This window comes from Colobus angolensis, unplaced genomic scaffold (genome assembly GCF_000951035.1).
Source record: "Colobus angolensis palliatus isolate OR3802 unplaced genomic scaffold, Cang.pa_1.0 Scaffold258, whole genome shotgun sequence".
Classification (NCBI taxonomy): Eukaryota; Metazoa; Chordata; class Mammalia; order Primates; family Cercopithecidae; genus Colobus; species Colobus angolensis.
The window spans coordinates 2,752,886-2,773,735 of NW_012115799.1; the positions used below are offsets into that span (position 1 = coordinate 2,752,886).

A 20,850-nucleotide genomic window follows, 5' to 3' on the forward strand; every position below is an offset into this window, starting at 1 on the left:
TCCCGAGTAGCTGGGACTACAGGCGCCCGCCACATCGCCCGGCTAGTTTTTTGTATTTTTTTAGTAGAGACGGGGTTTCACCGTGTTAGCCAGGATGGTCTCGATCTCCTGATCTCGTGATCCACCCGTCTCGTCCTCCCAAAGTGCTGGGATTACAGGCTTGAGCCACCGCGCCCGGCAATCTTGGGGAATTATATCAATGCTCTCTTTCATCCAGATTGGAATATTTTTTCAGAGTGATAAGTGGTTAATTGATACATACAGATACTTTGGCCCTTAGATGAGAGATATTTTTGTTGATGTGTTAGTAATATTTAAAGTATTCGTTTCTCTTTGGGTGGAAATTCATTGGCACTTGTATTGCAAATATAATTAGTTTTCTGGGAAAAACAATTCTTTTGGTACCCCAGAACACAAAATTTGTTGCTTATCATTTTAAAACTCTGTGTGCATGCACTCCTGTGTATGTATGTGTGTGTGTGTATATATATACACATATGTGTGTGTGTGTGTGTGTGTGTATATATATATATATATATCTTTTGTTTGTTTGTTTGTTTGAGACGGAGTCTTGCTCCGTCGCCCAGGCTGGAGTGCAGTGGCCAGATCTCAGTTCACTGCAAGCTCCGCCTCCCGGGTTCGTATGTGTATATTTTAACATAATTAGATAAAAAGGCATTGATGTAGCTATTCGTTTTAGTACACATATTACAACATATCAGGATTGCTTTGGTTTCATATGTGCCTTTAACTTTCTGCTTATTCTCAGTAGAAGTAGAAATCAGCAAAAAACAGAAGTGGAAATTCTGCTAGATAATTGTTTTCATTGTTAAATCATCTAGATTATAGATTGGCCTAGTGTCAGCCTCAGTTTTGATATCTGAATATTTTTGTTTAGTATTAGTTTAGATATTTAAGAGGTCAGAAACTCTATACCTTGAAAAAGGAACATTTCCTGTACTATTTAGCATTGGTCTTTTTGGTAATTTGAGGCTGTTATTGCTGAGCTCCAAAGCAGATTCTGTTCAATCCTCTAAAACAAAATGGATTGCAGATATAAATCTCAATGGCCACAGTGGGAAAGATCGTTAAGTTTTGGTAAGGAACTATGAGACACTGATTAGACTTTTATTTATAAAAGACATTCAAGCCATGCTAACATTGTTTTTTTGTTTGTTTGTTTTGCTTTTCTTGTAGCTCCTGTAAATCCTCATTTGAGTAAGTATATTTTAACTTACAAAATGGCACTATATTTAATAAATACAAAAATAGAATGTTTATAAATATACAAAGATTGTTTAGTAACTTAGTTGGCTTAAAACACAATGGTTCAGAATCAGTAAAATTGGCATTAAATGTAGATTTTAAATTTCAAAAGATACGGGTATAAAGACAAAATTTTTAATACTGATAATTGAGGTTTATAGATTTTCCTAACTATTGAAATATGGAGTCATTTACCAACCTGCTTAATACTTGCTATTTCTGTGGCTGTGGGATTATTTTTTTCTTTTATGGGATTGCATATCATTTTTATTGTTGTTACACGTTTCTTTGATTTTCCTTCTTTGAATTTCTATATTCCCCTTATAAAAGAGTATGGTTACTTAGAAAGTTGGTGTTTGATGGGTTTGAGACTTTCTTTTATAGAACACTAGCTTACACTCCAATGTATTTGGTTTAATTTAGGTTATGAATTCTGTAAAATTGTTAAATTTGGGGACTTCTGGAAAGTTACCTTTATTTTGTTTTATATTAAACGTTATAAGATGATATGTATCTACCTGAAAAATATTTCCATATATTAAAACTTGTCTCTCCCTGGAAAATAATTTTAAATCAACAGAGGATTTACTATGAAGACATATTCTAAAATCCGAGCTATTTATTTGTAATTTAAGGTTAGATTTTTTACAAATTTAAGGACTAAAGAGCGTCGCGTCGTCTCTGGGTGCCAAAGGACCACTGGGTATCAGGCTTCTTATTCCTAAGTTTTTATTTTTATTTTTTCATCATATTATGAAAGATTCAGGGAAAATTCTGCAGACCAAATAAAGCAAAATTTTGAAGACCACGTAATGGAGAATATTTAAAATATCTTTAGTTATTTCTATGTAGCCCCAGAAACTGCCAAAATCATGTTGTAATTAGAAAACCAGTGGAAAATTCAAGATCCACTCAATTCTCAGTGCTACATCTTTGTGAAAATCCTGGACTTTATTACTTTCCTACTTATAAACTCTTCTAGTATTTTATATTACATTGGCTTTTGAAAAGTTTGTACAACTCATTGCACTATCATTATCTATCAGATATTCTTTATTCAAATAAACTTTTTAAATGATTAAATGTATTTGCACACATTTATAATTGTCTCTTTTTAAAGTGACAGGACAATCATAAAATTCTTGGGTTTTAACTAGTGAGTTTTATTTTCATTTTACCTGCCAACTTTTTATGAATTTTCTTCAGTAATAGGTTTATTTATTGTAAAGATATATGTCCTTAGAAGGAATCAAGAGCTATTGATGTTGCTTAAGTATCTTTGTTTGATTTGAATTATTACACTAGTTATAATATTATAAACAACTTACACCATATAAAATAACCTGAACTATGAAAATTTTTAGGCACAACTGACACTTTTTGTAGTTTTCATAATCTGCATTATTGCTTAATTTTACTATGAAAGACTTAAATATTTAAGTCTCAAAAAGTATTGTATGGTTTTTAAAGACAAGATATTTTCTCTTTTGAACCAAGTTCAAATTACAAAAAAAAATGGTTCAACAGTGTTATAAAAATTCATTATACATAATTTTTAATAACATATAAAAAGTAAGACTTGGCAGTAGATATATAAACTGAAACCCTTAATCTTTACATTTGTTCTGTAACTCTTTTTTGTGCGTATGTAATATGTAATTAAATAACTGAAAACATTCAAAATCAAATGTTGCCTTTGTGGAATTCAAAATTCCAGAGTAGCAACTAATGGAATTTCATGTCATAACTAAAATATCTTTAAAGAAATACATGCACGTATATAAATGCATACACTGCTACACTGCTGTTACCAACATTATTTTTCCAACTGATAGCATCAAAAGGTTATGTCTTGTTTGGTACAAGGTCTGTGACATAAATATGTGTCTAATAAATATTTTATGTATAGTGTTATTTATTCAGAAATTTATTGATTTATTTATACTCCCTTAAATATGTATATTTCCTGTAACCTTACCTACCCAGAATATAGAATATAAATAAATACAAAGAGATAAAGCAAGTATTTAGTCTAAAAAACAAAAACAAAACATAAACTCATTCCCTAAATTTAAAGTGAAAGCCTTCTGTTTTATTTTTACTTGTAAGTACCAATAATTTTCAATTAATTGGTACATGATCTCAACCAGGGCTCCATTTCCAAGGGTATCTGATAAATCTAACCCCTTGTGGGTAGGTTGGAGAGAGACTAAAATGGAGTCTCTGTTCTTTAAGTGTTTATATCTCTATGAATTCCAGGGAATTTGGATTCCATTTGACTTTATCATTTAATAGCTGATCTTTGCCAGCGTTTTCTCCTCTGTGAAGCCCCATGAGTAAGAATTATTGTGATTTCATAGAGTTGTGATGAGGCTGAGTGAAATAATATACATTATGTTTATTTTTTCTGAAGGATACATACTCTTTAATAATGTATCTAGTGGACCTTATCAACTTCTTTATTTACACCTGGTTTTTCAAGCAGTAAGAAAATCTTTGATACCTAGAAACATTACTACCACCCACATTTTAGGGATAACTGAAAAAGTCTTTCTCTAAACTTGTGTTGGCCCTGAACTCAACATACGTTAGGCATCCAAGAAATCAGTCCTTCTTCAAAGTCTTTAAAAGGTCTTTTAATTACTTCATTTCCATACTGAATTTCAAGTATCTGGGAAACCCACATTCAGATACAGTAGGAAGGATAAATACTTTTCAAAATAATTTGCTATTAGCTTGCCCTAAACACACTTCCATTTATGCAAATGGATATTTGAAAGCACCTCCAGACATGCATGAAAAATTATAAGCTTAAAGTATACCTATTTAAAACTACCCTCAGGTAAATTAATAAAGGTAATTTTCCAATTGACAGTTTTGTTTTGATTGGTTCTATACTGACAAAATGAAAGTTGGGAAAATTCTTCAGCAATAATTCAAGCATAAATTGTATTCTTTAATTTCAGTTATCTGGATATTTTAGAGAAAAATTGTTTGAGTCTTAATTATTCAATGAGATATTAAATATTGGTTTATGTTTAGTTGTAATCTTATTCACTATTATGGCTCTCATGCCATTATCACAATCTTTCATTATTATTGCTATGTAATATTTTATTTTTTCTTATGAAAATATTGCAGTATGTGTATTAATGTAATTAAAATTTATCAACAGGAGAATTTCATTGCGGATTTGAAGATGGTAATATTTGTTTGTTCACTCAAGATGATACAGATAATTTTGACTGGACAAAACAAAGTACTGCAACAAGAAATACAAAATATACTCCTAATACAGGACCTAATGCTGACCGTAGTGGCTCCAAAGAAGGTATGAGGGAATGACCTGTTGTGTTCATAGCAATCAGAGACTTTTAAAAATTGCTATAAATATGAAATACTAATATTTAGCCATATACTTGAAGATTATGGAATAAAATATTAAATTTTCCATGCATTATCAATTTAGATATTTACAAAACTTTGTAGACATTATTTTTTTTCTCAGAACTCACTGATAGGTATAGTAGAGAGAATAGGAATTTTTTGATAATTCAAGTCTAAATTTCTAATTTGTCCTCAACTTTTTACACATTTTATCTTTAATTTGGTAGATCATTTACTCTTTATATTAAAGCCACTATTAGTTACATATACACATACCAATTTTATAAATGAGATGCAAATCTTCCTATCCATCTTTATTTTGTGTGAAAACTATAAGACTTCTCAGTGATTTGAAATTTCATTATGCCTAAGAATAATGTGTTTAAACACTTTATTTTGTCTGTTTTAAGGTTTTTATATGTATATTGAGACATCACGACCCAGATTGGAAGGCGAAAAGGCTCGACTTCTCAGCCCTGTTTTCAGCATAGCTCCCAAAAACCCTTATGGACCCACAAACACTGCATATTGTTTCAGCTTCTTTTATCACATGTATGGACAACATATAGGTGAGATAGCAATAATTACTGATTCTTATAAAATTAATGATAACTAAGAAGAAAAAGGTTCATAAACACACAGCATTAAAATGATTTTTGGTCAAAGAATGCTACAATTTACTTTTTAAATGATTTATCTGCAAATTGCAAAATAAGATACAAGAGGTTTTTCCCACCATCTAATTTAGATTAGAATTTGACATTTTAGAGCATCACCTACCTCCCTTTGGAATTCTAAATCAGGTAGACCATCAATTAGTTAAACTCTTTACCAGATCTCATGGAATTGACACAGCATAATTTAGGCTGCTTCTTTCCAAAGAAACTTGCTTCAATAGTGACTGAATGCATATTAATCATGATGAAAAGTAACATTGTCATGTTGCCATATTGACAGTTATTTTTAGCACCATCCACCTATTTGAAATATTGGTGTGATTTTTTTCATGTTTTTAAAGTATGCCAAACACACCCGGTAAGATTTAAGAATGTTCTAGGTCCCGCACAGCATACAAAGATAAAGACACATTTCCTTCCTTTAGAGACCTTGTACAGTAATAGAGGATAAGATTAGATGCACAACTGTGCCAGATAGAGCATGACATTACACTGAGAGTAGACCTAGTAAACTCTGCGGGGAAAAAGATCATGCAGGTCTACCATTCTTTTTCTGCAATTCTAAAATCCTGAGAATTGAATATCAATTTTTAAAATTTAATTATTTGACATTACATGTTAGCCTGATATATAAGCGGAACTGATATGAACCTATTTATATTCTCTATCCAAATGAATGTGAACATTTATACCATTTGCTGCAAAAATGTTACTGCTCTTAATAACAGGATTCTACTCCAGATCATTCCAGGACATATCACATAATATAAACGATATAATCTCTCACCTTTCTAACATAAGACAAAATTCTGAATAATGACGCATAGAGCTTGAACCAGGGATTGTGGATCTATATGTAGTTAAGGAATGAGTCAGTGCATCAATACAAATGAGAGTATTTCTCTGGGTATGCAAAAGGGGTAAGTTTTCAATAAGCAGAGATTAGCACAGGGAAGCTTAAGGCACTGGTAATAAGGAAGTAAAATTTGAGAAGTTAGGATTACATCAGTGTCTTTATATAAATTAAAAAAATAATAGTATAAATATATATGATATAAACTAATACAATTGGACACATAATATATATCAGCCACCATATTATTTAAGCTAAGTAATACTCTCAATTAAGTCTGTGAAAGTGAACGTCACTGTCCATCTTTTACCGTGGAGAAAACTGAACCTCAAGAAGTTTTTGTGAACTTCCAAGTAAATGGTTGTGCTGGGATTCAAACTCATATCCAACAGTATTAACTAGTATTCTTCACAGTATACTGACAAGCCTAAACGGATAGCACTCGAGTTTTTTTTGTTTTGTTTTATAATTTATTTTCATTTTTATTTATGAGACAGGCTCTTGCTATGTTGCTTAGGCTGGTCTCAAGCAATCTTCCCACATCCTCATCTCAAAATGCTGGGATTACAGGCATGAGTCATTGTGCCCAGCCAGAAAGCTCCTGAGAAGTTAAACTACTATAAACTTGAAGTCAGGAGACCTGGGCAGGAACTTGGCTGTAGCACTTAATCACTAAAATACTTTAGAGAAATCACTTAAAATCTCTGAACCTTAGTTTCCTTATCTGTAAAATGAGAATAATAACTCTTATTTCAGAAAGCTGTAGTTTAAGTTAAATTAGGCAACATACATAGTATCTCCAACCAGATGGTAGACACTCATAATCTTAGGTTACTTTGAATCTGAAATAGCAATAATAATAGCAATAATAAAGTAATAGTTGACATTTATGAAGTACTCATCATGGGCTAGGATACTTTGTGGATTATTTCTCTTGATTTTCATGATCAACATTTGTGCTTATTAAAATCATTATCCTGTTTCATAGATAACAAAATTGAAATACAAAGAACTTTAGTTACCATGCCCATCATATGGCTAAGTAGTGAAGCCATAATACAAACATGGGAAGCTGGACAGAGTCTGCCTGTTTTATTACTGCACAGGAACACTTGGAAGATTTTTGCAAGCCTAGCTAAGTATGTGACATTTATTTAGTAGTGGCATGAGTTATTAAGTTTTTCTGCAAAAAGCATAATGAGATATTTGATTCAGGAAAAAAAAACATAAAAATAGGTAAAAATCATTCAGAAACAAAATCTAAACTGGGAATCACTTAAAAAACCAATGAAAGGAAACAAATCGCATAATTGCCAAACCATTTTATTTATTGCAGGATTACTATATTACTACTAATGTAGGATTAGCTCAACTCTAATTCTTCCTTTTGTCAATAATGTATACCCTACTTCCTCTTTATTTTGAATATATTTCATGTACGTTCCTTCTCCTCTTCTGATTTATATTGGATCACATATTTTAATTGATTTTTAAATAAATATTTCCAAGACCAATATTTTGAATTACTTTAAGTCATAAAATATGTTCACCTTATTTATAAGACTAGATTTTAGGGCTTTATTTTAATATAATTTTAAAAATACTTTAAAAATACTTTTAATACATCATTGTAATATACTTTTAACTTAACAGTTGTTAGTCTTATCTTCTTTATTGTCAATGGATGTCCAGTTGATGTTCTGCTAGTTTTATTCTGATTATTTTGGGATAAGGGCAAATTAAGAGGACAGTTCTCCATTTCTTGGCAAACATTTACATTTTGACCCCTGTGTCATTTCTTTGCTTCATCAGACTGAAGGTTGCAGGCTGGGTATCAGGTCTATTACTTGGGTTCCTCTCAGGAAGCTGCAGGCATGCTGCTTAGTAAAATCTAGGCAAAAATACCTGTTCCAGACATTGAGTAATCAGTTAAAACTAGATGAGATAGTTCATTAGAGAGATCTGCTGGTAGTTAAAACATTCCCTCTTTGCATATATTATTCTCAGACTTTCATTCATCTGTAAACTCAGGAGGCATTTATAGTCACAGGTTTTACAAATTGTATTTTCAGTTTTAGTCATTCTTTTGGAAATCCAGGTTCAAAGATGCCTTGTCCTGAATTTCTAATAGCCTAATTAAATGTATAACTTATTGAATAATTGTAAATAAATCTTGCACTTTTAACTGTGACTAAAGGACGGTATACCATTGAGAAGGTTCAGAATTATCTAATACAGAAATGAGCAATACCCTACTAAGAAGAGAGATTCCTCTTTGAACCAAAGTCACATATGTTGCATTACTTATTTGCAGTATAACAAATTTCCCCAAACTTTTGTGACTTAAAACAATAAATATTTATTATCTCACAGTTGCTGTGGGTCAATACAAGTATAGCTCAGCTGAGTGCCTTTGGCTCAAGGTCTCTTCTAAGGTTGTAGTCAAGCTTTCAGACAAGGGCCCTGCTATAATTTGAAGACTCAGTTTGGGGAGGATACACCTCCAGGCCCACTTGCTTGATTTTTGGCAGGCTTTGCTCCCACAAGGGATTGGACTATAGATACTGATTTCTTGCTGGCTGTTGATTGGAGGCCTTCCTCAATTCCTCACCATTTGGACATCTCTACAGGGCTGTCACATGACATGGCAGCAGGCTTTCTCCAAAGCAAGTAATCCATTAATAAGAGAGAGAGAATGCATGTCCAGGATTTTTCGTAACCTAACCCCTGAAGTGATAACCCATAATGTGTGTCTTGTTCCATTTAATGTGACTGAGTTGATAATTCAAGCCCCTACCCAAGGGGAGAGAAATGCCCAAGAGTGTTCATGCTAGGACCTAGGTTGAGTTGAGCTCTGCCACACTGGTACAATTTCTTTTTAGTTAAATGTTTCATCAAAATTGATTGAGGAAAAAAACATGTTTCCAAAGGAAAACTATAATGTTATCCTTAAAGTACCTGCTGATTTATAAGTAAGTGATACAATATCTGGCCATTGATAATACTAAAATATTTTTTCAGCATTCCTGTGACAACTAATGGGCATTTCAATTCTCAATGAATCCACTTAATTTCTAATGTTCTTGCAAAAAAAAGGGGGGGATCTCATATGACATCACTAGATATGACAAAAGCTTATAAAAATAAGTTAAATACGTCATTCATTTTTTTTAAAAAAAGAATGTGCAATGTAAGGGTCATATCATACCAGGAAATTAAGGCACTTATGAATACATTCACTGTACTTGATACGAATGATTCAATAAAGTTGTGTCTCTAGAAAGCTAATTCTACTATGGAGTAAAGCATAGTAGAATTAGGAGAAAAACAAAGGAGTTCATTAATGAAGAAGCAGGAGAGTGTAAAAGAACTGATAAGTAGAGAGATGTGGGATTGTAGAGGGTCTTATTTTAAGAGGAAAAAGAGGTAATAAAAAGGGTAAGCGTAGATGAGAATTTAGAGCTCTGGTTGGGAAATGAGACTTGAAGAGAGAAACTGATGCCATTTCCACTAAAGTGGGAAAAAAAGAATTAAGTATTAATAGTAACATAGCTTCTGATAGATTTCTAGCTTCAATAACAGCAAGTTAACATGAAAGTTGCCTTCCTAACAGTCTCTATTTTCTCTGCAAAACAGATACAGATGTACATGTTCCAAGAGGAGATAGCTTTAGGAGAGTGGTAAATGGAAGCACAAAGTAATTGACAATATAGACACAGTTGGAGAGGTTGGAGATGAGGACATCAGTCTTTAGGTTTCTGAAATGCATTTTGGAATATAATGGCCACTTTGAGTCCCTATCTGTGCATAATACTATATTTCACTTGTTAACTGATTTTCTTGCTGTCTTTTTAGTCCATAGCTTCCAGGGTAAAGATCTTTTTCTAAAAGCAGTAACAGGACCCTAAGGATATATGCCCCTCTGGCTTCTCCTTGAGCTAACTTCATAGTCTATTCCAGTCATACTTGAAATTTTCCTGGATAAGCTCTCTTGTGCCTGGAGCCTCTTCACAGGCTCTCACCCTTGTCCTGATGAACTGTAGGCTTGATGGGAGTAGAAATAATGTCTCTTATGATAACACCCTGCCCTGCATGTAAATATTCAACTACCCCCCAAAAAATTAATAAACAAATATTTGTTTAATTGTCTAACTGAATAAGTACTTTTTCTCCTATTTAATCTTCTAAGTCATGCATAACCTTCCTTAAAAAGGCAATTCAGGCACTGTGGGAGGCCGAGGCGGGTGGATCACGAGGTCAGGAGATAGAGACCATCCTGGCAAACACGGTGAAACCCCGTCTCTACTGAAAATACAAAAAAATTAGCTGGGCGTGGTGGCAGGTGCCTGTAGTCCCAGCTACTTGGGAGGCTGAGGCAGGAGAATGGTGTGAACCTGGGAGTCGGAGCTTGCAGTGAGCTGAGATGCGCAAATGCACTCCAGCCTGGCGGACAGAGCGAGACTTCGTCTCAAAAACAAAACAAAACAAACAAACAAACAAAAAGAAAAGGCAATTCAGGGACATCTGCTGAAATTCTTTCCTATCTTCTCTGCTCCTTTTGTTCCCAAAACTCCTGATATGCATACCTATCATAATGTTTGTCACACTGACCCCTGTAAAATTGTAAACTTCTTGAGAGCAGTAACCATGATTTATTTATGTTTGATTCTCTGAAACAACATTTACACAATAGATTTAAAGAACAATCCAAACTAGATTCTTTTGCTTCTGAATATACTAGAATAACAAAACAAGGGAATTGAAAGTATGCAGTTTAGTTTGGAAATAGAAGATAGTTTCATGAAGACATTATAGATTGTAAAATAAAAAAGAGAGAAGAAGTTGTTTATTAATGACTTAAATGACTTAACTTGAATTTTCATCTACAAGCTCTGGCAACTAAAGCAAAAAGAAAAGCAGAAGTGTCACATATTCTTAACAATTAATGCAAACAGAAATGCATATTATAAAACTACACTTGAGTAATGTAATCAGTAATATCTTTACTTAGTAAGATATTCATATAAAGAATAAACATAAAACTTGTTCAAATAAAAATTTAATATATTGATAAACCATAATACAGGGATAAAACAAATTTTTGTTTTGAGCTGAAATATTAAGGACCAGGTATGTCACCTTATGATGATCTAACTTAATGTACAGTTAGAATGTAAAGAATCTGAAATTACTCATTAAGTTTCTCTTAATAAGATTTATGAGATTAAGCAAGAGTTTGGCATGAATGGATTAATGCTTTCTAACAGATATGCTGGCATTCAAGGATTTTAAACTAGGAACTTAAATATTTTTACAAGATATTGAGAAAGCAAAGATAATGTTTTGCAAGATTTTATGAGTTCGATTTTTATTCTCATCTTGGTCAAAGACTGTATTTCTTCTGATTAGAATTTAAAATGTCAAGATTCTTGCTTACATATCAAATATATTCTCAAATAGGAAATCAGCTCACATACTGGGATTTTTTTTCCGTGGAGTTAAATGCCATATGAGAAAGAATGTTAAGACAAGGAACTATTATTTTAGAGCCTTGATTACACTGACTCTGGGAGAATCTCAGTGGAATAAACATAAAATATTAAGGTACTTGTATTCTGATAAATTTTCAGAATTAAGTTCCTTGTAGAAGACAACTCTTAGGTGGCCAAGGGGATAGATAAGGCTACTTAGTGTTCTCTATTTAGATATTAGGGAATAAGTACCAAACCATGAGCTGTTTGATAATAGTTGATATTAAGTCATGCTTTCTGTTAAGAATTAGTCAATGCTGTCAGTGAAGTCCTGTTTATATTTAATACTGATGATGCCAATGCTGTCAATGTGAAAATAATGCTATAGGTGGAAGACATTCATTCAGTAAACTGCTTTGCTAAATGAGATGTATTTTAAAATTGAGGAGGTGGATAGAATCTAGCCATGACTTATTACAATAAGTCTCTTTTCACAATAAAAACTTAAAATAAAAAAGTTTACAATAAAACTCTTTTTACAGATACTTGTTATAGACCTGCTAGTAAAACTATATGTAATCTCTAATACATTTATCTTTTTAGAATCCAGGTTTGAACCACTAACTACTTCTAAACTAATTTTTTTCTATTTAATTCTTCATTGATGATGGTCCCTTAGACAGTATATATAATAAAATTTGGTGTGTTTAAGCAAAATTAATGCATGAACTGAGTAAGGCTGAGAACTCAGTAGCTGAGAAAGACTGTTACTTCAAACCATACGAGTCTCATTTTCAGCATAACTAACAGACAATATTATTTCATCAATTAACTTGATGGTAAACAATTGAATTAACTGCTTCTGCTTCTCATCCAGTGTACCAAACTTTTAAAACTAATTTCACTGAGATTAAGGTTTTTTTTGCCCTTAGGTTTTGAATTCACTCATTTCTGTACAATAAGATGAATTGCACAGGCTATGTGCCTAATAGTGTTTAGGGTACTATAAAGAATAAAATACAAATATGATGAAAGTTTTTTGTTGTTGTTGTTGTTTTTTGTTTGTTTTTTTTTTTTTTGAGACGGAGTCTGGCTCTGTCACCCAGGCTGGAGTGCAGTGGCCGGATCTCAGCTCACTGCAAGCTCCGCCTCCCAGGTTTACCCATTCTCCTGCCTCCGCCCCCCAAGTAGCTGAGACTACAGGCGCCTGCCTCCTCGCCCGGCTAGTTTTTTGTATTCTTTAGTAGAGACGGGGTTTCACCGTATTAGCCAGGGTGGTCTCGATCTCCTGACCTTCTGATCCGCCCGTCTCGGCCTCCCAAAGTGCTAGGATTACAGGCTTGAGCCACCGCGCCCGGCCGAAAGTTTTTTATTCATAAAATAGTTCATCATCTTTTTGAGGTAATAAATTTCTGAATAAAATAAAAATGGAAAGTAATATGTATCAAAATGTAGGACAAGCCCATGGCATGAGTGAACAAGGGAGAGAACACTGAGGAGTACATTAAAATAAAAGTGTCTGTGGAAGAGAAGAAATATAAAGTGTCCTCCAAAAGAGGTAGTTATATAGGAGGAGGAGAACAAAGGTCAAAGAATATGAGAAATGGACAGAGCCAGTGCATGACAAGGGAGAATACTGTGCTTATAGGAGAGTAGAGAAAGTGATAGAACCAAAGAGGGAAAAGGTCAGCATAAGGGATCTGACTTACATCAGAGAAATAGAAAGGAAAGCTATAATTTAAAAACATTTTGGACTCTAATGTACAAATTCACCTGTGCACCAGAAGGAATGGTAATAACTGTAGGAAATAAACTGACATTTTTTCATTTAGGATAACACTGCAATTATATGTTGAAAAAATAATATCAATGGGCGTGTGCAGCTGTTTTTATTCAAGCAGAAAATAATGATTTTATAATTTCTCATTTTGTATATATGTATAAAACAAATGATGCTAGCAATTACCTATCAGTATACATAGATCTTGCCTAGAGCTGGATGATTTTGGCACATCCTCATTTTTCATGAAATGTGAAACTCAAATTAGTAAGTGTGTTACTGATTATAACAACAATGTGATTCGTATGAAAGTGATCTCCAGACCTCAGAATAAACCAAATTATAAATTAATTCATGCGAACTTGGCAATTTCAAGACTCTATTGGGAATATGTATGCACATTTTAGAACATATACTTAAATTATGTATCAAATATATATAATACATATTTATAGTACAATAATTAAAAGTAAAATTATGTTAAGAACTTAAGAAGAGAACTAGGTAACATTAGTGAGAAATATTATTTATGCAAATTATAGTTTATATTGTAAGATGTATTAAATAATATTAAAATAATAAACGGACTATTGCATAATGCCATGAATAACCTCAAAGTTTTGGCCATTATTCATGAGATAAGACAGCACTTACATCATTTAGCATTTTTGCCTGCAGTCTTTTTTTTTTTTTTTTTTTTGAGATGGGAGTTTCACTCTTGTTGCCCAGGCTGGAGTGCAGTGGCATGATCTTGGCTCACTGCAACCTCTGCCTCCCGGGTTCAAGCAATTCTCCTGCCTCAGCCTCCCAAGTAGCTGGGATTACAGGCACCCGCCACCACGCCCAGCTAATTTTTTGTATTTTTAGTAGAGACGGGGTTTCACCATGTTGTCCAGGATGGTCTCGAACTCCTGACCCCAGGCGATCCACCTGCCTTGGCCTCCTGACGTGCTGGGATTACAAGTGTTAGCCACCATGCCCAGCCTTGCCTGCAGTCTTTAAATATAAGAGCTGACTAAAGTCCTCTAAGTTCTAGCACCTGATTTTTGGAGAGTGGTGATCAAAAGATGAGAATGAAGAAACAAAGGAAAAGAAAAAGTTGAGTTTTGCTTAGATTCTTCAAACTTGTATTCTAGAACTGTAGAATTTGAAAATTCCTATAAAATTGAAAATCCTTGGGGATGATTAAATTTATACGTTTTGGTATCTGATGTCTACTAAAGCATGAACACAGTGTCTCTGGGGATTTAAACTTACTTTTAAGGAGTAGTAACACAATCCATCATATTCACTTCAGAGTTTTTTTTTTTTTTTTTACCATAAATCTATAATGTGCTGAATCAGCTTTGCTGAATCTAACTTCTCTCGAATAGCTTTATTCTATTTCACAAGTTCTAATTTTGTTGGCCAAGATGACTTGACATAAGTTTAAATATCTTTTGGCACGAATTTCTCTTTTATAAACTTAAGAACTGGAAACTTACTGAGAGAAAAGTTCCAAAATCATTTGTTGATTAACACTGCTTTTCTCATCACCTCTAAAATACACCAGTAATAAGTAGTTTGCATTCACTGACTGGGATAATAATATAATTATTACTATATATATAAGACATTGAAATTATATTTGCAAGATTTATTTCAATGTTGTAGTTCTTTTGTCTTTTTCTTATCAAACAAGTAAAATTTGCCTTTTTAAATACAATCTAGCCACAAATGAATATACCTTATTTAGTCTATTCTGAAACCTAACAAGAGCTCGGATAATTCAGACCTGACTTCTTTAAACCTAGGCAAAACATTTTTTACATATTATGTATTCAACAAACAGAAATAACTCAAGTTTGAATGTATATTACATGTGTAAAAAGAAAATGTTAAGAAATAAACATAATCACAGGCAAACAGAATTCTTTTAGTGAGAAACAATATTCATTACCGACACAATGCCCTATCATTATTGATATAAGAAAGATAAGTCATACATATTAATATGTTTTACTAAATCATGTATGTATTAAAACGCATGAATTCTGAAAGACATGTAGTATGCACTATTTTGTTAGCGAACTATAATAGGTCTTTAAAATATTCTTTTAATATTTTTTAAAAAGTCCATTTCTTGATTGGATGGATATATTTCCTGTCAATTAAATCAAAATAAAAGGTCATGCAACCCAAGAGAAATAAAACTCTATATGAAAGGGTATAAGAGAAGCCTCAAAAATTGTCTGGTGAAAAATGCCAAAGGATTACTTCTTATTACTCAAGAATGAATAAAGATGAAGAAAATGGAGAGAGAAAAACATGAGGTTCTAACGAAAATTTCATAGAATACAAACTGGCTCACATGGCATGTAGTAGAAGAAACACCTACTGGTGAAAAACACTTACTGAATTACTCCCAGTGAATGTAAAATGTGTACAGCATATGCTTTATATGTTTAATAAAGCATATAAGAATATGAACTTTATGAAAGAATATAAGAGAACAGTGGACCAAGAAAAAGATGGAATTGGATAAAGTCTAGATATCAAGGAGAATTCTGAGGTCACAAAAGAGTGATACATTCTAAATAGTATAATAGCAGAATAAAGATGACATTACAAACAAAACAATAGAAACAAAAATATGCTATGGAAATTAACGTCAGTTCTGTGGAAGACAAGTCTGAGATTCTTTCTGACCCTAAAGGGGAAAAATGATATAAGGTAATTTTGAAGCAAAAAGTGAAAATGCGACACTGAAAGATAAAAATCAAAAAAGAAAACTGGAGAACCATATTGATAAATATACACGGATTATTCCAAAATAAAATACTAGCAAATTGACTCAACCTTATAATAAGAAGTCAATGGTCTATTATAAAGTACATTTTATTCCTGCAATATAATACTGAGTTCAATATTATAAAGTGCATTAATATAACCTAACACGTCAATAGAGGAATAGAGAAACCTTAGTTGAATATCTTCATGTAATAAGAAATGTAGTGCTGATTATATGAGAAATAATATATGGTTTACATACTTTAATTCTCACTAAAAACTTATGCTAGTTATCATCACTTAGTTATCATTTGCCTGATGAGGAAGTTGAGGGAATTAGAGATTTAGAGATGAAGACACAGTCATCCAGCTGTGATATAAAGAATGCAGTTTTTGCTTAAAAAGTGGATACCCATATTTATATACTTCTATTATATGCATACATATGGTCTTATGTGTAAAGAATTAAGGAAAATCTCTCTAAAAATTGGAAGAATAAACTATATCATATAACGATACATTGCTTTAAAAGCTAAAGCAACATACAACAAAATGTTAAGAAGGCTACCCTCTGAGTGATTTCATTTAATGATAATGTTATATTGTCTTTTCTGTTCATTAGAATTTATGTACAATATTCATATAAATAAGTCTATATACTACATTATGTGGAAATTTTCTATGTCTATTGTGAAGTGTATATATTAACATATTACTAATAATTTATATAATTATCTGTTATCAAAATGAGATCATCTTAAAGCCAAGGAGTAGTAAATGGTATCAGATAAATCCTATTGCCCTAAACAAGCATAAAAATGGGCAAAATATGTTAGAAACCATTTTTTAGAGAATAGACCAAAAAACAGGGTAAGACTGCAATGGATGAGAAAAGAGAAAGTAATGGATTGATCTCCATGACAGTCAAGCTCTCTGACTAAGGACAATTTCCTGACCTTGCCACAGATCCCAGAAATTCAAGCAGAATGTGAAGATCCCAGTCAGTCAGGGAACAAAGATTACCGCACTGTACAATTGATGTCATTGGAATCTGTAGGTCAGGACAACAGAAAGAAAAGAGATGTGCAGGGTTGAATCCAGAAGTCTGTATGGGGTTCCCTCATGAGTATTTGCTGAAGACTAGACTGTACATGTAGAAGACTAGAAAAACCAAGACTTATAGCAACCTTTGTGGGACTGGCAGCACAACAAAGATGCGGAGTGCAAGGAGACCTGAGAGGAGAGCAGCATGGAATATTGAAGTCTCAGCCATGAAACTTTATGAGAGTGTAGAGATCTCATAAAACCCCTGGCAGCACTATGAAACCAGAAAGGCTAGAATTGTACCTGGGAGAAAGGCCTTCTCTAGACATTCTCTAAAAAAGCCTAAATGCAAGCCCCAATAAGATGCATAGGTAAGACAGATTTGGAGATTGAGTCCCATAAAGTTAGAGAATTTAGGGCAACAATTTTGGGTTTTCACAGATCTGCAATATTAGTGGAAAACCAAGCCTATACAAGTTCAGCATGGTCAGTTTATAACTGAACAGTGTGCTATAACAAGAGCCAATAGCCTTCTGAGAAAGATTACAGCTGAAGAGTCTCTATAATGTCCTATTTACAATGCTCATTACTCACTGAAAGTCACTAGATGTACAAATAAATAGAAAATACGATTCATAGCCATAAAAAGTTAACATCAGTTCGTAGGAACCAAACTTAAGAGAGTTAAACTTTGGACTTAGCAGATAGAGGCTTTAAACAAGGTATTATAGGCCAGGCACAGTGGCTCACGCCTGTAATCCCAGCACTTTGGGAAGCCGAGGCAGGTGGATCACGAGGTCAGGAGATGGAGACCATTGTGGCTAACACGGTGAAACCCCGTCTCTACTAAAAATAAAAAAAATTAGCTGGGTGTGGTAGCTGGCACCTGTAGTCCCAGCTACTTGGGAAGCTGAGGCAGGAGAATGGCATGAACCCGGGAGGCAAAGCTTGCAGTGAGCCAAGATCGAGATCGCGCCACCGCACTCCAGCCTGGGTGACAGAGCGAGAATCCGTCTCCAAAAAAAAAAAAAGATATTATAAATGTGTTCAATGAAATAAAAGAATGTGCTGAAAGAATCAAAGGAAATAAAATGAATGAATGGATAAAAAAGTTCAGCAGAGAAAGAAACTATACAAAAGGACTAAATAAGAATTATACTACAAAGTACAATAAACAAAAAAATTTACTGGATGGGCTTAACAGAAGACTGGAGATGACAGAAAAAAAAAAATCAATGAACTTGAAGACAAGGAAAACTTTCTAATCTGAGAAAATAGGGGAAAATATTGAAGACAAATAAACAGAGCCATAACGACCTATACAAGAATATCAAGTTACATTATATATATAAGTACTTAAATATATATATTATATATATAATTGACATATATAAGTCAATTGTGCAAAAGAGAGGAAAGAGACACGTGGCAGAAAATATTGTTAGAAATAATGGGACCAGGCATGGTAACTCACATCTGTAATCCCAAACACTTTGGGAAGCCAAGGCAGAAGGATTGGTTGAACTCAGTTGGAGATCCACCTGAGTAAGATGGAGAGACTCCATTCATTTAAAAAAAAAAAAAAAAAAAAAAAGCTAGGCATGTTGGTGTGCCCCTATAGTATGAGCTACTTTGGAAGCTGAGGTGGGAAGATCCCTTGAGCCCAGGAGTTTGAGGCTGCAGTGAGGTGCGATGGCACCACTGCACACCAGTCTGAGTGACAGACCAAGACCCCATCTCCTAAAAAAAGAATAAGATTAAATAAAACAAATTTTTAAAAGAATTAATGGAAAAGACTTAGAAGAAACTCAGCATAACCCTGAGTAAGATGAATCTAAAGAAAACCATATTTACATTCATCACAATCAACTACTGCAAACCAAAGACAAAGGGAAATTCTCCAAAGCGGCCTGAGAGAGAAAGAAAAGCATACTATGTACAAGACAAACAAAAATGAATGATGGTTATTTTCACATTAGAAATAGCATGCAGAAGATAATGGAACACCTTTAATATGCTGGAAAAAAAAACCCTGCCATCTATACCTCATGAGAAATATGAGAGAAATGAGAATATTTTTACTTAAAGGAATCAGAGAAATGTTGTCCCTAGAAGCTCACCACTGCAAAAAACTGCTAAGGGATGCCCTTTGGGCCGTGGGTGCCAGATTGTAACTCAGATCTACAGGTAGAAATGTAAACCACCAGAAATGGGAATAAGTGGAAATTGAAATGCCATATTTCCTTTCTTCTTATAATTTATAGAAAATATATTCATATCTGGCTCTTAAAAATAGTACCGTAAGGTGAGGTTTACAATGTAAACAAAAGTAAAAGATATTTGAGTAAAGAAATGAGGCAGATAAATGAATTATATGTTGTGTAAGGTTGTTACATTTGTGGAGATATAGAATCTGAAGTGAATAGGATAAGGTAATAGTGGAACATGTGAAGGGAGTTTGAATTACGATTTGCAAGTATGAAGAAGTAAAATATTAACTCTAATTAGACTCTGAAAAGTTATATCTTGTTAACTCTAAAATAATCACTAATGCATAGTAAAAGGAGATATAGTTAAGAAGTCAGTACAGTACATAAATTGAAATCTTTTGTTTTTTTATAAATCCTGAAAAAAATCCATTCCTGGAAAAAAGGAATGGAAGGGGATAGGGAGAAGGAAAAACAGAAGACAGAAATGCAAACCAACAAGATGGTGTATTTAAGTATAAACACATCAATAAAGTACATTAAACAGAAGTAAACGAAGCATTGAATTTAAAATGACTAATAAAACAATGACATAAATATCATCAGTGTTACACTGAGGGAAAGTCACCAAACACACAAAAATTATATACTGCCTAATTCCATTAATATGACACTCTATAAAAGAAATCATTAATTAGTGATAGAAGCCTGATCACTAGTTATCTAGCAAAGGGAGGGTAGCTGGGAAGATAAACTACAGAGGAAAGTGAGAGAATTGTTTGAGGAAATGGAAATGTTCTGTATCTTGAATATTGATACAACCAAGATACATTGATTGTATCTTGATCGAGTACTTACATTGTAGTAGACATTAGTCTAAAATTATTGGCCTGTACATATAGTAATGAATGAATTTCATTGCATGTAAATTTTACTTCAATTAAGTTGATTTTTAAAATTATCTATTAAAATATTGATTGCCTAGTGTTTAAGACGTAAGACTCTGAAACTCCCTGAGTTCAAATCCTGCTTGTGCTATGTTCTTACTGTATGACATAGGGCAAATTGTTTAACCCCTCTAAGTTTTATCATCTATAATGTGGGGACAATAATAATAAATACTTCATAGGATTGTTGAGAGGATTAATTCCTCATCTGGAGTAAATGTTTGAAATATATTTATTGTATTAATATCATTATCATCATTAATATCATTACTGTGTACAGCACATTAAACTGTTGCAAGAGATATCAAATGATGAGATAAAAGCTATCTTCATTTTATATTCCAATAACTATTTTAGAAGAAAAATGAGACGGGTAAAAATCAAACTGAAAAAATATGATTCTAAATGATAATATAAGATGACAGAATTAGAGTCCAACTCTGAGCAAG

General features: G+C 33.0%; 1 protein-coding gene across 2 annotated transcripts in view; it reads left to right on the forward strand.

Annotated features, from left to right (window-relative positions):
- Positions 1–20,850, forward strand: part of MDGA2 (MAM domain containing glycosylphosphatidylinositol anchor 2) — an 825,087-nt gene that overhangs the window by 792,218 nt on the left and 12,019 nt on the right. For both annotated transcript variants that reach the window (XM_011947064.1, XM_011947065.1), the window contains exons 12-14: positions 1,198–1,218; positions 4,442–4,597; positions 5,064–5,222. In XM_011947064.1, the coding sequence (XP_011802454.1) occupies positions 1,198–1,218; positions 4,442–4,597; positions 5,064–5,222 (336 nt within the window). The remainder of the gene's footprint in view (positions 1–1,197; positions 1,219–4,441; positions 4,598–5,063; positions 5,223–20,850) is intronic.